Raw genomic sequence first — 18,593 nt, forward strand, 5'->3', positions numbered from 1 at the left:
TTTTCTAAGTCAAATAATGCTAACAGTCGAAATGTCTAGTAAAAGTCTCTATTGTCTTGTAAGCTCTACTATCATCTAGCTGTCATATAGCCAGAACATCAGAGTGTAGCACTAAACATAATTACCTTTTCAAAAACTATTTACCGTTCCTCTACTACCTCTAAAGTCTAGTTGGTGCTAAGAGCAGATGTTGCCTTGTAGACTCCAAACTATTTGGCACAGATTTACATACCTTCAGTATTTAGACACATTAAAAAGGCTGTCAATCAGACATTTCTTCCTGCGATTTTTATAGCCACTGTTTAATCGTTATTCAGGTATTTATAAATTCTTAATGAAATAAAGCATAATTAATCAGCTGTCATTGGTACCACTGGCATGTCATAAGCAAGGGGTATTGGTCAAGTCATTGTGAGTGAAGGAGATAAATTGCATGAGAAAAGGTCCATTCTCAGTTCTGGTGAGAGGCTCAGGGTAACTTGTCCAGCCCAAGCAAATCGTGCCAACGGATGATCTCAATCCACTTTTGAAAACTGGCAAACAAGGCTTTAGTATGTATGAAAAGGAAATACTCTTTTTAACATGTGTCAAAAAAGAACTGAAATGCCAGTCAAAATAAAATGGTTGTCCCTCAGCAAAATATCCCATCCTCTCTATCTCCAGGACAACAATTAAAGAAAAACCTTCACTAACCCGATGATCGATTCCTGTGGCTCTCACAGTCTCACATCAAATCTCTCTGATTTCTATTAGCCAGTTTGATTGGCTACACTACCAGGACTAATGTACCAATCAGAATGTGAGTTTCAAACCAGCTTCATTTTTGGGTCGGCAATATCAGCAACATGGCATCCAGTCCCATTGATTATGATTGAGTTTGCAAGAAATATAATACTGAAAACTGTCACGCAAAAGAAAGCCGTCCAATACCGTCCAATGAGGGAAAGGATGTCTCCATGTCCACTGAAACTGCCTTTGGTTTCTGGGTAATAAGAGTTACCTCCCTTACCTTTCTGTAATCATTTGATTCAAGATTCAAGATGTTTATTTGTAGAATCGCTAAATATGACCCAAATTACAAACGATATAACATATATCATTTGAAGACATTTGACTGGTCAGAAAAATGGAAATTCAAAGGAGGTAATTTGTAATTAGAACCTCAGGAATGGTTCAATGGATCAGTGTAGGTTTACCGAAATGTTAGCCCTGGACACGGAGAGGATGAAGGTCAACGTACAGATGTTCCACACAAGAATTATCAATTACTTCAGTACAAAGTCACAGACCAGCGACAGGTGATCTGAAGGGTAAGTGTGTGATGGTAGCCTGTTCTCCCCAATCTCATGAATGGTTGGCATCATCAACACAGATTTCAGACACAACTTTCTCGGTGTAAACCACACATAGTCAATAGTCCGACTTAGCTCCCTCTTGACGTTAATCCCTCCTCTGACCTTCCACGTGGTGAAGGGAATCTCAGACCCATCACCAGACAGCTGAGCATAGGAGCTGGCCAGCCCCACTTTACTCTTCTTGAACACTTCATAGACTTGCTCTGTCTGTTCAGCGTTGAAATCTCCGCAGACAATCACCGGATCATCACTAGTCATGGACTCAAGGATACCGTTAAGAAAATGTCCCTGTTCATATCGAACATCTGAAAATCCGTTCTTTGCCTTAAGATGGGTCGCAGCAACATAGAACTGCTTGCTGTCATTCTTCGTTTGAAACTTACAGATGATGGAGACCTGATTTGTTTCATATCCCATGAAATTCTGCAAAACAACGTTCTCCTGCTTGATGAGCTCGAGCTCATCAGTTTTCCAGAAAACTGCACATCCATCAGGTCCGTATGAGATTTCACAGTCTAGACAAGGTGAGTACGGCTTAGGAAAAAATACACCCTTATATCCTTCAGATTTCAGTTTTTCCTCAAAAAATGAGAATTTGTCCACTTCCTGAAGACACAGCACTGATGCATTGTAGGTGAGCAGTTCTTCCAAGATGTGTAAATGCCGATTGTCCCAATCTAGAGCTTCAGGGGGGACACAGCACGAAGTTGTCATCACCTTGACTCAAGGCTGAAAATACAAACATAACAGGTATGTAGAAGATACATACAACTTGATACACAATACTTGATACGCACACACAGACTGGTAAAGACTCACACAAAACAAAAAGATCATTTTGTAATTTATTGCATTAGGATTTTAGAATGTTCATTTATAATTTTTTCAAATTTAACAAGCTGAAAAATTAAAACTGAAATTCTGCCTCGCAAAATGGCTTTTTTGATGCAATGTTTCAACAATTTGTATTCTTAAAATGATATGTGTTTTGTTTTGGGTGGCATTATTCATTACCTTCAATCACATACTCATCATGGTCTTTGATAGTCACTGTCCAATTTTTAGTTTCATTTATCAGTGTGACATAGGCACAATATATTTGTTTGTTTTTTGTTGAACGCCACACTCGACATTATTCCAGCTATATGGTAGCGGATTGGAAATAATCAAGCCTGGAACGGACAATCCAATGATCAACACCATATGCATCGATCTTCACAATTGGGATACGATGGTATGTGTGAAATCAGTGAGTGACCAGCCGTTAGTCGCCTCTAGTTCACACTGTCATCATATTCGGATGTTGTTTGCATATGTTCAGGTGACCAGGGATTTACATGGAGTCTTGTATTTGAGGGTCCCTGGGACTCATGCTCTTAATTTTCAGGGGTCCTGGACAACAAAATGGGGGTCCCGGACACTTATATATTATTATTAATACTGCTATTGTATTGTGTATCATGATCATCACATTGTTACAGTAATCAAATTGCAAATAATACCAAAACCAAGCTAGTAGCAAACTCAGTGATAACGTATTGTCACCTGATTGGATTTTTTTTAAAAAGTATTTAGACTTTTTCTGCGTCCCTGCACTAATATATTTTGTTGCGTCCATTGTCAATTATTATGCGTATAGGACACAGGAATTCGCATCCTGTAAATCCCTGGATGACCCTTCCGTAGTGATGATGGTAGGCATATATAGTGAGTGAGTGAGTTAATATTTAACGTCACATCGGCAATATCTCAGCCATATCGTGACGAAGGCATATATAGATTACCATGACTAACAGACACATGATACAGATAACCAGATTTGACGCACTGACTAAAATCATCTTTTTGTAGCGACATGTCTATTCTAAAGAGCCAAACTAAACATCACAGAGTGCTGTGGTGCACAAAAACATCCATTTCTACTTCAGAAAAGAAATACATAGCATTGAAAGTACCTTGCGCCAAGATGTTCCATTGAAATATTCTTATAGAGGGGCCATTCTCAGCACTTAATGATTTAAACTGCCGCTTTATTAGGGAGGGTAGATTCTTCTTGGACACTTCAGTCTGCACCTCCTTTAACAGACCCTGAGCTCCCATAGAGATTCCATCACTCATCTTCAAGCTGCAGTGAGATGGGATCAAAATAACATTGGCCCTGCAAACACAACCAAGATGAACAACGCAAACTTTGTACAGATTACAATAATTGCAGTTACAAAAACTGCACCAAGGAACATGCAGTAGTGAACTGCTTGATAACGGTGTTAGCATATAATACAAAATAATGGCTATTTATAAACATGATAAAGCGCCTGTATCCACGTTCAAGTCGCTAACACATTATTACCCCGTTTAACCCAAGCTGCCTGTGAGGCACTAGAAGGTTAATAGTCACATGACTTATCCCACAGGGTACCGATTCACTGCTGGGTGAACCAGTGTTCACGAATGGTGTTTCAAAGTAAGATTTCATATGTCTGTCTGACCCATTGAAAAATTCACAGGACCCATAGAATAAAATTAAACACACATTTCAGATTTAATATTTCTTATATTGGCATTGAAATTATTAACAAACATAGGATTTATAAACAGCAAACAAGTGTCACATGTCACATATAACAACTTCAGTCAAAGTCCTTGTGAAATATACAGTCAGAAACTGGGGCCGGCGGGTTGTAGATTTCTATCAGACCGTTGGCAAATCTGCCGGCTTTGTCAGAGGGTCAGACGCTATTCGTGAACACTGTGAACAGAGGCACTTTTTTTAATAAAGTTACTTTCCTAAGGTGAGGGCAGAACTGAAGTCCTACAAACTCTCAACAGTCAACCTGCCAAACATAATCACCCATCTGAGGACTCTCCTTGACAAATATTGCTTAACTTCAACTGACTTGTGACCTGGGCTCTATACACAGGACAACAGACCACAATGAAACCGAAATGTATTGTACAAGACATTGTAATAAAGAGTTGTAATTCCATAGAATCATCCCCTTTGTTTATCACACCAACTTTCTAAATGCAACTTTTAAGAGGGTACAGAGATGTACCTGGGGTACACATCGGTATTATCCATGCACCAACAATATATATTACTATGAAATGTACATTGTCATTACATTAACCTGCCCTTTACCTTGTCCACTTGCTGTGATTAGTACCACGTGTGAAACATGACCGTGTACTTAGGGAAATCACACCGGATGACCCATGTCATCAGCTGATAGTAATTCATAAAGTTATCGGACGAAGATGAATAACTTAAAGCTAACTTGATAAAACTGCCATTTATGATTTGACCCACAAAATAGAGATCTTTTAACTATTAACCATTTCATACTAATGTTAGTTTATATCAAACTCACACGATTATTTATCAAGCACCACTCCCATTAGAAAACGCCGGGTTTACCGGAAAGGATTTGACCCAAAACCGGACACAAATCAGTTTCACGAAACATCAAGAGTTAAGAAACCGGACAGTTTTATTTAACACTACGTAGGGAACCGTACACAAACAAAACATTTCATGATGATCTCTGAAGTTTACAAAAGAATAGCCCTTTTAATCTTACCCTTAAAATCTCTGTAAACGAAGTCAATGGCAACCACAAGCGTACCGGAAGAGCAATGGTGACAATAAATGACTAGGATCCCGTCTATTGATCCGCTGAGAGGACGCGCATTGCAACAAGAATAACTTCTTTGGAGTTGGATCGCAGATCACGAGTTCAAGACCAATAATTTACTGTGGAGTCATGCAGTTTGTCCCTTCGTCAACCCGTCCCCTAGTTATAGTCCCACTTATTGTTTCATGAGAGAAAAGACAAAGAAGAAGAAAAAAACAAAACATTTTTTGACACATTAACTGTAAGCATTGTAAAGTCAAAAATAGACAGCAAATGAAATTATTAGCGCGTTGCAATTTCACTATTTAAAGCATTTATAGATTATGTTATGGTCTCTGCATTTATGCAGAGCACAAATCCTGTTTTCGTTTGACTGTCACGTAGTCACGCCACACTGGGAAAGACTTCTGAACTTAATTATCATCCAAAATAGACCTTTACAGGAGAAACATAATATCATAATATTAATATACATACTTCTGATTATCAAGAATGAGTGACTGACAGGTCGACCTCATATTGAAGGAACTACAGAACGCGGCGTTAACAATGACAACAAGTAACAGCGACAACAACAACAATATCTGCTTCATTGTCATCGCAGAACGATGTCTTTGCTCCTAATATTAATCACCAATCTCATTAAAATGGAAACATTGTTTAGCAAGAACTAACATCTGATTGAAAGAGATTGATAATTCACACTCTTGACTTGTCAACACTTCGATTAGGCCTACATTATATTGCTGGAATATTGTTGAGGTTGGCGTTATATATCGGGATAACAAAACTCAAAAAGAACTTATATAAAATTACAAGTCAGCGATTACCTTAAAGCTGTCGTTGACAGGAGTCAGTGTGGGTGAGTTGATCGGAACAGCTGTGATGTGGATCCTGACGCAGAGTTCACAATGACTCACAGGAAATCTGGCTTGTATACAGGATGCTTGCAGACAAGGCCTACAGCTTATCTATATGGTAATTTCTCAACACGCGTGGACCGCATAGTAACAGCGTATGACGTCCTACATAGGACGTTTTCGAAAGATTTATATTCCTTATTTGTAACATGTATGCACATGAGCAGTATTTAAGCATCACCTAAATCCACGGGCATTTTTGTAAATTTTGGTCCAAACAGGCATACAACAGATGGTGGAATGCCTACTTAAAAGTCTGGGGGTCGCATGTTCACGTACTGCCAAGGCGCCAAACACATTGATGTATATATTCATACTTGCAGTCTGTGCACTACATTTGCTGAACTGATTTAAAATATCCAAGATATTTTTATGGATTAAACTTCTTTTTTAATTTCTCTCACCAGTAGAGAGAAATTAAAAAAGAAGTTTAATCCATAAAAATATCTTGGACATCAATGTACAACTTCTAAATGCCACTGAAAGACATGATTTAAAATAGTATACGAGATGTAATGTGAGGTGGTGAGGATATAGTTTTACGCGACTTGAACCAGAAGTAGGGTCTATTTGCGCCCAACACAACTGTACATTAATTAAAGTTGAACAATCACAAATATAAGTAGGCATACTGCAAATATAAATGTTTATGAAAAAAAAAGAAGAAAAGAGGACATGATCTTCTGCTGAGTGACTTGTATCAAGACATCAAGCAACCAATTTTTGTTTTGGGATGGAGCAAAAAAACCCAACAAAACACAAAAATATGATGCTTGTTCAATAAAAAAAAGCAGAAAATCAAACAGAAAAAGAAAGGTTAAAACGATTTAAAAGCAATTCATATATTTTGTTTAAGGTTTCTACTGGACGACATGTGCTTAGATTGTCTCATATTTGCCTGATGCAGTAACCTACTCTAATATAGCCCTTTGGATTGAACCGTATAGAAGGTTGGGGTCCAGTGTTGCAGCAAGGGAGAATGTATCGCTTTTCTCGAGCATTGCACTTCTAAGATTTTGTCTGATGTTAACATACCGTGGACACTCCAATAGATAGCGCTGAACTGTTTCAGGCATCTTATCACTGCATTGAGCACAAACAGGTGATACTTCTTTATCAACAACACTTATGTAGGCATTAAGTGCACAGTGACCAAGAAGTGGCCTATACTAGTTAAACAACTTCATCACGCCTCTTCCGACGGCGAATTTTACAATTTTGTGCTACTGAAGAACAGAATCTGTACAGGTGTCTTCAAGCAGATCCAACATCCCACAAGTTTTGCCACTTAAAAGGAGACCGACTTCCCAAAGGCACATTCAAAATCTCGTTGACAAGGCCTGAATTCCAAATTATCAACTTCATCCTTTAGCAATCCTTACCCTATCTGCTGTTTCATAATCCTGCAAAACGACATGAGCTGGAACCAATACAATATCACAAGATATATATTTAGTATTCACAATTGTGTTTGGTTTCAAACTTCGTAAACAATATCCTTTCTGGACCGATTAACTCTAGAATCAATAGCTGACAATGAACCGGTAAAAATGACTGCTTCATAATTATATTTATCCTGCCATCTCAATGATTGTATAGAATTACTATAAGTTCTGCTGCATCTGGCATCATGAGGCCTGAACACAACGGAGATACTATAATCAGGGATCCAGAAAGCTCTAGCAGTACGGATCATGGCCGAATCCTTGGAGTGAGTGAGTGAGTTGGGTTTTACGCCGCTTTTAGCAATATCCCAACAATATCCCCAGAAATGGGCTTCACACATTGTACCCATGTGGGGAATCGAACGTAGGTTTTCGGCGTGACGAGCGAACGCCTTAACCACTAGGCTACCCCACCGCCCCCCGAATCCTTGGAGGCGTCAGTATATATGTGTGTGTGAAATTTGTATGTCGTTCCCGAAAAAAATCCTCAGAAATCGCTCTCACCACATTTGGGTTTACATCCTTCTGAACAATGGAACTGAGTTCATAGTGTAGTACTGGCTAAGAAGAAGCTGTAATGTGAGATGAGAGGCAAGAGTTAACTCCCTTATATACCTAAGAAAAAGACTCCAGAAGGTTTCTTCAACTCCTTTGGTCAGAATATAGTGGAAAGGCCCATAGAGTTGTAGTACCCTGTAGTACCTTCCAGAACTCTGTCTAAATATACAACAATGCCCCCTGGTGTACAATGTTATACAATGAATAATAATGCCACATAACAGTACTTTTTACATTACATTGGGTATTGAGCAAACCTTTTTCAGAAGTCCAAAGTCCAAGTGGCCTTGATGTGCTGGAATAAAATCTAATGTGGCAATAATTGCAATGCTGCTTTTAACAAACATTAAATGTCGTCCTGTTTGGATGTATCGCTAATTTTTATTACAAACTGTGCACTGATGGATGATCACGTATTCTCGTCACGCATTGTTGATGTATTGTAAAGGCGTTGTTCCAACTGATGACTTGTGATATCCTTACATCACCAGCAAACACCACCATCTGAGTGACTGGCTACGTGTTAGTTTTAATATGGAAGCGTATTTGAGCCTCAGTGTAAAAAATTGTCATCTACGCAGATGATACTTTCATCTACGTAGACGATTCTGTCGTCTACGTAGACGATGTATGTGTCGTTACCGACATTATGAAGCAGCGTTACGACCCCAGACTGGATATAGTTTCAGTGCGTGAGTGAGTTTAGTTTTACGCCGCACCCAGCACTATTCCAGCTATATGGCGGCGGTCTGAAATTGTCGGGTCTGGACCAGACCAGTGATCATCAGCATGAGCATCTAACTACACAAATGGGATACGATGATATGTGTCGATCACGTCAGCGAGCCTGACCATCCGATCTCGTTAGTGAAGCCGAGGTGGAGCTCAGCAGTGTTCAGTAGTACGTATACATGTATAAAGATATCCACAAAGATGATGACACAGCATGAATGTCCCTACTTCATCTCCCTGAGGTATCATCAACGTCGAAGTAAAGTATCTTCTACGTAGGTGTAAGTATTATCTACATTACGTTTCGACTGTGACACTAAAACGCGTTGCCTGTTAAAAGGGCACTGATCCAGAGCGATTAATGTTTAGCGTTAATGTTTAGGGCCAACAATCTAATTACGTCAGGTGGTCAGTCCCCGCTCCCCTCGACCGTGTCGGACGCGGGAACTGCACATGGGCAGCTCTCTACTTTGGCAGAGTTTCTTCAACCTAATCAACAGGCCAATAAGAACGGCGGATGCCCATCAGATACCGATATTTGAAAGTATCCACAGTAGTTCTTGTCTGATTGTAATAAAGTATCCCAGCAGTGTAAGCTTTTTCGTATTTTCCTGATGCGTTGATGACTAATCCAATTTGATCCCATACAATGCAGTACTTACTACTCCCTTGCTGCAGCCCATGTGTGGTGGTATAAACCTACACCTGTATAATTGTCATCATTCACCTGATGGTCAGTTAGTGAATTTATAACAGGTATAGTTTGTCGTAATACCACTCAGATTACCCGACACAGTTTTATGTCCCTCTTCTCTTCCCGTGTCTCCGTTTCCCCTCATGTTCCTATCCCGGTCGCAAAACCTTCCTTCCTACTCTTCTTCTCTCCTCCTCTCTTCTTCTCTCCTCCTCTCTTCTTCTCTCCTCTCATGTCTCGCGTCCCACCTCTCCTACTAATTTGTTCTCAATTTCCCATCCACTATACTACCCTTCTACCCTCATCTCCTACCTGTTTCTCCATTCACATGCGTGCTATATCTCCATTTTCACCTGTCCATGTCCCCGTCCGCATGTTATACTTCTCACCTTCACATATGTCTGTCCTTTCCTAGCACACCTCTTCCCCTACCTTCTATATCTCCAATCTTATCTGCCCCTTTGTCCGTGGTCCCGTTATATTGGCTTTCCCCTCCCCTGCACACATATCTCCCTTTTCAACCATCTGCCCCAACCTCCGATCTACTCCTTTACTTCAATACTATTAAACAATTTTCAAATCGCTGTCCTCTTTCATGAGACTCTATATCAGTTCCCAAAGACACATTTCCTACTTTGTGACAAGGATTTCACTAACTTGTCATCTATTTCACATTGACTTTTCCTCATTTTACTCCTGTACTGAACACGTCTTCACGCTCTGTCAATGAAAGGCAGGAGCTAATAGATTATGTTTTAGTGACGAAATTTCAATTAATCACAGGGACGTTCGACTGACCAACGTCACTGTACACTGCCTTCCTCCCAACACCACTGCTCACATTCAGCCAATGGACGCTGGTATCATCAGGAACTTTAAAGCCCTTTACAAGAAGTCGCTAGTTAAACACTACATCACATGTGCTGAGAATGGACAACCCCAGACGCTAACACTAAGATTAGCAATCCGGTTCGTTAAGTCTGCCTGGGATGAAGTGAGTGACAAGTGTATCACCAATGGCTACAAACACGTTGACATAATTCCGGACGAAGACGACGAGGACATCCCCCTTGCTGAGCTGCGGAATTTGATGCAGCAGTTTCCACGAAGTGATGTCGACGAAGTCCCAACTGCTGAGCAGTATGTGGATGAAGACACTGTCAAATCATGAACAGAGTGCAGCACCGACAGACGACCAGTCTGATGACGATGAACAACAAACAGTTGTCGCTCCAACAGTAGCACAAGCTCTTGAACACGCAAACAACAATTGCTGACATTCTACGAATGTAATGGCGACGAAGGTTCGGTGAATTTAGTGATGGACTTAGTGAGGAAACTGGAAGAAATCAAACCAAGAAAACAAACATCTATGACAGACTTTTTATGGAAATTATTGCTACAGTCAACGTGATGAAGTAAGATGTGTAATGTTAATGTGAGTCAACGTGATGAAAGAATGTTATGATGTTATGATTCATTGTTCTTACTATTGACTATTGATTTATTGATATACATACATGTACGTGAATAAATTTTCAATATACATGCCTTTAGGGGAGGGGGTGACAACCGTCATGAGTATACACCGTCAATACGTTTTGCTTGTTTGATCCAGTTAACCGGACGCCTTCAATATCCGGACGATTTCCGAGTGTAACCAAAATGTCCGGATAAACGGGGTTCGACTGAAATAAAAGTCAACAATGTTCTTGAACTTGAGAGTTTTTTTTTTTTTTTTATCATTGGATATTTACATAGTCCATATATATCCACGCATCGGTGCATGCTCAAGGCGCTGGTATTTTTTCCCCTCGATTACTGGATGTCAATTTCAACGGCACATCTTATTATCAATCTCAACTCCCTGGGGACCATACAACTCTTACTGCCACACCAAGTTATTTCCCTTACGAGGTACACATTCACAGCTGGGTGGACTGGGACACATAGTGACAGTACTTTATCCAAGTTTACTGCACCTTGTTCTACCCGCAACTAGGTGTTTCAACGTATCCATGTGCCCACCATCGGGTCATATACCAAGTACTTTTTTGTTTTACCTCTATTCTACTTACTCTATATACGTTTAAGACTACTTTTGCCTGTAGTAGCCGTTGAAGCACTGTCAACCCAGAACACACAGAGAACCTGACAACTTACATGGTCATAAACAAAGTACATTTTATTATTATATAATGACTGCCTGGGGATTGACAGTGCACTGTACATAACCTGGAACACTCCAACACCATCCCAGTATACATAACCTTTTAAGCCAAATATTTTCATAATTCTTGCAAGTGCTCATAAAATCCTCATTCAAGAAGGATAACTCTAATTGAATAGCGAACTATACTAGAGTAGCTTCCCTTTGAAAGACGTTCGAATTTCAGAACGTTTCTTCTCCATGTTAAATCAGAACAGCTGACATACTAGGTGTTGATGTAGATCTATCAATATCTACAATACACAAAGACGGAAGTGTAACCTATGCATAAATTCGGCGCATGCGTGGTCCTGTCGACTGTAGCGGCGTCATGACAACAGTTAGATCTTCCTTGTCAGCCATTTTGAAAGAGAGACGTTTTTGCAGTTTTATCGTACAAAATACGACTCTAAACGTGTGTCGAGCTTGAAGAGGTGGAGAAAACAATGAATCCTTCTGCACCAGGTATATGGAAATGTTCTTCTCAAAGCCGCCTGTGATTGTTATATAGTGTTTACAATGGAGAAATTCCAAAGACGATGATGTGTCGAGCCATCAACATCTGCCCAGTCAATGTCTGAATGTAGTTCTCATATTATTGAGTTGTACAATTGATATAACAGGAGGTTTTCCTCAGCTACGTAAACATTTAAGACATTTTAGATGTAGCGGTATAAATAACAACATGACGCACTGAATATTCGACTTGTTTTGAGAAGACCTAACCCAAGTTTTAGTCATCTATGTTTTCAAAATGTCGAATTACTGTGTAGACAGTTTAGTAAACTATTCACTGTCACAGTGGCTGTGACCCGCCTGCCCCCCGGGCTTCGGACAGTGGTGATGGGAGATGGGACAAGATGCCTGATAGATAGCAACACTATCTGGATGCCAGCCGGTAATGCTGTTGGCCTCTCCCTGGGTGCTGCCTACCGACAACCAATACTTATTCATTCTGGAGCTCAGCCTGGTAGCCACCAACCACCTACAGTCACGCCTCCACCTTGCAGTGAACATGAGGAGACAACGTCTGTCTGCAAGCCAAGCTTAGCACAAGACCTGCAGCTGATGAGACCAGAGGTATGCTTTTGTATTTTCTCTACATTTGATGATTTTACAACAGAACAAAATGAGGTATAGCTACAGAATAACGGAAACCTACCAGCCATATTGTTTGGTGTCACGTCACCCTAACCCTAACGCTAACTCTAAACCTTACCTCAACCCTAAAGTTTACCGTAACCCTAAGTAAACTTCAAAGATGGCGGAAGGTATCCAGTATTCTGTAGTCTTACCCAAAATATGACATTCGTTCAATATCATAAAAGTGATACCATTATTGTATTGTCCATTAGGCCTTCTCCTGTGTTCTGCCCCAACTTGACCTACCCAATCCAGTTCCTCCTCCCCAGTCTCTAGCCAGTGTTGACATGCCTGCTATGTCTACAATAAACAACCCTAAACTCCAACTAAAGCGAAAACCTGAGCTGAAGCCCTGCAAACGAAAGCCCAAAACGTTCAGGCCAAAACCTCAACCAAAGCCTCGCATTCCTAAAGAGACAATGAGCAAGCATCAGCCTGAGAGCAAGCCCTACTTTGTGCCTCAGCCTCTTGGAGCTAAGCACATCAAAACCCAGAGCAGACCTTTGGGGAACCGTATCACTAAGCCCTCAGGTGGTAATGGTATCATTAAGTCCTCATGTAAGCTTAGTTTTGCTGAAGAATTACTGTTTGCTGATGAAGCTTACTTAAAGCCAAAGTCTGTTTTACCAAGGACATTGCCTGTCCCTGATAAGAATGTAAAAGATAAGGCTGCTTCAGCATTAGAGCATTCTAATTCTGCGGCTACCAATGGTGCAACAGTAAATGTTAATCCTGCCAAGGCAATGGACAAAGCTGATCCTAGCTCTGATGATGAATATGATGTGGAATATCTTTACCTTACTAAAATTATTTTAAGGAAAAAGAGGAAACCCACTGCTGAGCCCTGCAAAGAGTCCCAACCCTCACGCAAGAGGAAGTGTCCAGATGACAGCAGTGAGGTACCCCAAGCTGCAAAGCAGACAAGACTGGAGGAGCCCCAGGACGCTCTGGAGCCACACCAGGACTCTCTGGAGGACCTGGAAGCTCTCTTGGCTGAGTACAGCTCCAGTCTGTCATCTGGCACCAGGGACTTCTTCTAAATACTGTAAGGTGGAGGGGACAGGTAGGTATATATTGGTTTATAGTGGGTATGCTGATGTTTATACATCATCATCAGCGTAAGTTTGATGACTGGATAGGAATGGCTGTGAATGGCGGTTTTGGGGTTGTTTGTTTACAATGGAACTGAAATATATGTATCTGTTTTAACGTTATGACAACATTGTTTCTTAATAAAATATCTCTTTGCAGTTTAAATAGTAGTTATGTCTTATTTTAAATACTGAACTTGTGTTCTGTTGTTAGTAGAGGAACTATTTTAGTGGAGTGGTGTTAATATTTCCAATCATAAGATACTCAAGTGGCAAATGTGGAGAGTAAACAGCATTGCCAAGGCAATGTTATTCTGTATATGCACTGGTTGCGTTTGTAAACACAGTTTTATATTGTCACCATAATCATATCGCTCTTCAAAGACAATTCACCATGGTTGTCTTTGATTTCAAACCTGAGTGTCACACAAATCAAGCTTGACCAGAGCAATTGTCCTGAACCATAAACTCCTGCAAAAAAGATGTCATACTAATGAGAGTACATATGAGCCGCTTCAATTATTACTGTATCTGAGAGTGAGTAACATGTTTATATGATACTTGCAGTGTAGTGTAAGCAGACAACAGATGTAATGTACAATGAATATGTCCTCTGGTGCAGTACTTAGAGCCAGGTATCCTTCTGTGTGTAGTAACACAAACATGAAAACATATTTGGTGTGGTTAAAGTGAGTACCGATCATTCTTCAAACCAACAGACAGACATCCCCATGATGGTGTTGTAATTCTTGCATAGCCTCAAGGTTTCTTGAGTGTACTGAGATTATACTATAAGTGTGTGACTGATAAACAATTGCAATAGTTTGATAACACAGTTACTGAGTAAATTAAAATATATGAGTATTTATTGCCATATCTAAGAGTGAACTAAATGCAATAGTTACACAATACAGTGTCTGGATTAACAGAGGGTATGTCCATTGGGTTTGTACTCTGGTACAGGACTTATCCTCAGGTATTCCTCTCTGTGTAGTAGTGTTGGGAATTGGTTAAAATCTCATAATTGATGATTGTTTCATTGCAACCGATCAATCATCGAAAATAATTGGTTAGCGTCATTTATGAAATTTTCCTGTTTATTTTTGTTAATGCACAAAAACATAAAGAAAAAACATGTAGTTCTTGGGAGGTTTTTATTGCAAATTTCACATCTTGAAAGGATGACTTGTATGTTAGGAACATAAATGTCTTGGGGTCTTTAAGATAAATTCAATCATGACTTGGAACGAGCTTGTAGTGCTCAGGAAATGTAACCGACAAAACCAACCTTGTGAAAAATACTGTTAATGCAAAAGGTGTTCCAGAATTGCTTGTGTTCGATTATGAGAAAACATGATCGATTGCTTGGTCGTTTAGTCACTGCAACATTTCGTTTATTTCAATTAATCGGACCACCACTACTGTGTAGCTACACAAACATTGAACATACTTGGTACAATGTGAGTACCAGTATCATATTTTCATAGCATCATATTCATAGTACCTGTATAGCCTCGGCTATTTAGCAGCACAGACATTGAACACAATTGGGAAATTGAGAGAGTACCTGTATCCCATTCCAAACCAAGAGACATGTATAACCTATGAGGTTTTTTGTAGCCATGGGTGTTCTCTGAGTGTAGCAGCACAAACATGGAACATATTGTGGTTTTGAACCAATGGGTGAGTGGTTCAGATAATAGGTGATTTTTCAGCATTGTGGCATGTAAAGTGATCACACCTAGACCAGACAAACCATGACGATACACAACTTAGCAGATAACAGCTTGTCCTCCATAAAGTAATAATCATACCACGCCGATTATGTGGCCAACACAGTCTTAAGAACAGGTGACTGGTCAACGTTTTCTGATCTCCACACAAAAGGTGGGTCACACTTTGGGACACTTGTGATGATTTCATAACACATTAATGTAAACATGATTTAGTTACAAATATTGGAATGGAACTTTTACTATGGGGGAACCAAATCGTTTTTACATTAAACTACATAGCAAAGCTGGTCCTCTATGAAGTTCTGTTACTATTCAGCAACCATTCCCACCAACACATTATTCTGACAAACATGAATGACTGGTGAACCTTTCACACCTGGACACACGAGGTGGGTCAGTTAGAAGAGCACTGGTCACACGTGCTTTGGGATAGCATTGGATTAATGTATTTCTTGATGTGTATTCTTACGAGCCCATGGATCAGTTACTAAGGAAAGTGGCTGTATTACATTGAAATGACATGAATCGTGTTAGCATGTAAGATAATCATGTTAAACCTGACAAACGTGATCAGTGAGTAACGACCCCTGGTATAACCATGAAACACACAGAGGTCTTCCACCAAGTAGTCCTTATACCCTGCAGCTATTGTCACCAACACATTCTGAACACAAACATATCCGTAAGTCCGTCCTTCCGTTATACTTCCATTTCCCATTCTCACCCGTCCGTATGTCCGTCGTCCCGTTATACTTTCATTCCCCATGCCCTCAATGTCCCCCATTCTCACCTGTCCGTGTGCCCTTCCTCCAGTTTACATGCATTCCCCATGTGCCAAATTTCCCCCATTCTCACCCGTCCGTATTACCGCCGTCCCGTTATACTTCCATTCCCCATGCCCCAAATGTCCCCCATTCTCACCTGTCTGTATGTCCGCCCTCCTGTTATACTTCCATTCCCCCGCCCTGCACACATATCTCCCTTTTCACCCATGCCCCATTATCATTTGTCCGTATGTGCGTCCTCCCGTTATACTCCCATTCCCCGTGCCCCATTATCATTTGTCAGTATGTGCGTCCTCCCGTTATACTTCCATTCCCCATGCCCCCAGTGTCCCCCATTCTCACCCGTCCGTATGTCCGTCTTCCCGTTACACTTCCATTCCCAATGCCCCCAGTGTCCCTCATTCTCACCTGTCTGTATGTCCGCCCTCCCGTTATACTTCCATTCCCCATGCCCCAAATGTCTCCCATTCTCACCTGTCTGTATGTCCGCCCTCCCGTTATACTTCCATTCCCCCGCCCTGCACACATATCTCCCTTTTCACCATGTGCCCATACCTCCGCTCTACCACTTACCTTCAATACTATTAAACAATTTCAAGTTTCAAACCTCTGTTCTCATTCATGAAAGATAATTTACATTATCATTTCTCAAACACAAAATCATATTACCTACTTTGTGGAAAATTATTTTACAGTACCTTTTATCCATTTCACATTGAATATTCTTTATTTTACTCGATTTTATTCCTGTACCCAACATAAACAAAATTTATTTAATAACTATACAACGACTGCCTTGTGGCAGTGTATATTACCTAACGCGGAACGCTCCACCACCATCTTGTTAAACATAACCGTTTAAGCCAAATACTTTCACTATTCTTCTAAACAGTCATAAAATCCTTATTCAAGAAGGATAACTCTATTTACATAGCAAACTCTACTAGAGTAGCTTCCCTTGGAAAGACGTTTGGATTTATGAACGTTTCTTCTCCATGTTAAATCGGAACAGCTGACATACTTGGTGTTGATGTAGATCTATCAACATCTACAATACACATAGACGGAAGTGTCACTTATGCATAAATTCGACGCATGCGTGTTCCTGTCGACTGTAGCGGTGTCATGACAACAGTTAGACCTTTCTGTGTCAGCCATTTTGAAAGAGAGACATTTTCGCTGTTTCATCGTGAACAGTACGACTCTAAAAGAGCGCAGAGCTTAAGGAGTGGAGAAAATAATGAATCCTTCTACACCAGGTATATTGAAATGATCTTCTCAAAGTCGCCTGTGATCAACAATATATGTCTCATCAGGAATGTAGTTCTCATATTATTGAGCTGTACAGTTGATATGACAGGAGGTTTGCCTCGGCCACGTAAACATTTAGGAGACTTTTAGATGTAGCGGTATAAATAACAATTTGACGCACTACATAATCGACTTGTTTTGAGAAGACCTTTGTTTTTAGTCATCTGTGTTATCAAAATGGCGAATTACTCTGCAGGCAGTTTAGTATTATTCACTGTCACAGTGTCTGTGACCCGCCTGCCCCCCAGGCTTCCGACAGTGGTGATGGGAGATGGGACAAGATGCCTGATAGATAACAACACTATCTGGATGCCAGCCGGTAATGCTGTTGGCCTCTCCCTGGGTGCTGCCTACCAACAGCCAAGACCTAACTCAAGTTTTAGTCATCTGTGTTGTCAAAATGGCGAATTACTCTGCAGGCAGTTTAGTAAACTATTCACTGTCACAGTGTCTGTGACCCGCCTGCCCCCCTGCCAACAGTGGTGATGGGAGATGGGATAAGATGCCTGATAGATAACAACACTATCTGGATGCCAGCCGGTAATGCTGTTGACCTCTCCCTGGGTGCTGGCTACCAACAGCCAAGACTCCTTCATTCTGGTATCCGTCAGCCTCCTATGGTCCAGCCACCACCTTGCAGTAGACATAGGGAGACAATGTCTGTCTGCCAGGGCAGCTTAGCACTGGACCTGCAGCTGATGAGACCAGGGGTATGCGTCTGTATTAATTGTCTGTACATTTGACAATTTTATAACATCACAAAATAAGACATTCGCTCAATATCATAAAAGTGATACCATTACTGTATTGCCCATTAGGCCTTCTCCTGTGTTCTGCCCCAACTTGACCTACCAAGTCCAGTTCCTCTTCCCCTGTATCTATCCCATGTTGACAAGCCAGCTATGCATACAGCAAACAACCCTAAACTCCAACCAAAGCAAAAACTTAAGCAGAAGGCCTGCAAACGAAAGCCTAAGCC

General features: G+C 40.6%; 2 protein-coding genes across 2 annotated transcripts; one reads left to right on the plus strand and one right to left on the minus strand.

Annotated features, from left to right (window-relative positions):
• Positions 1–826: 826 nt before the first annotated feature.
• Positions 827–5,884, minus strand: LOC124272289 (nocturnin-like). Its single transcript, XM_046707459.1, is given in 4 exon segments — positions 827–2,048; positions 2,050–2,084; positions 3,311–3,480; positions 5,807–5,884. Coding segments are annotated over 3 exon segments (981 nt in total). The 5' UTR covers positions 3,474–3,480; positions 5,807–5,884; the 3' UTR covers positions 827–1,265.
• A 4,305-nt stretch (positions 5,885–10,189) lies between these two features.
• On the plus strand, positions 10,190–13,850 carry LOC124272259. The gene is made up of 3 exons (XM_046707422.1): positions 10,190–10,479; positions 12,322–12,628; positions 13,509–13,850. Exons 1-3 carry the CDS (start codon positions 10,190–10,192, stop codon positions 13,530–13,532), a joined length of 621 nt encoding a protein of 206 aa, XP_046563378.1. The 3' UTR covers positions 13,533–13,850.
• Positions 13,851–18,593: the final 4,743 nt, after the last annotated feature.

This window comes from Haliotis rubra, unplaced genomic scaffold (assembly GCF_003918875.1).
Source record: "Haliotis rubra isolate DU_JTF1 unplaced genomic scaffold, ASM391887v1 Scf168, whole genome shotgun sequence".
Classification (NCBI taxonomy): Eukaryota; Metazoa; Mollusca; class Gastropoda; order Lepetellida; family Haliotidae; genus Haliotis; species Haliotis rubra.

Excerpts from the sequence above, each read along its gene's own strand:
- LOC124272259 (XM_046707422.1), top strand. The coding sequence starts at position 10,190 with ATGGACGCTGGTATCATCAGGAACTTTAAAGCCCTTTACAAGAAGTCG. Across the intron at positions 10,480-12,321 it reads GAAGTCCCAACTGCTGAGCA|ACAGTTTAGTAAACTATTCA; the intron begins GTATGTGGATGA and ends ATTACTGTGTAG. Across the intron at positions 12,629-13,508 it reads TGCAGCTGATGAGACCAGAG|GAAAAAGAGGAAACCCACTG; the intron begins GTATGCTTTTGT and ends AATTATTTTAAG.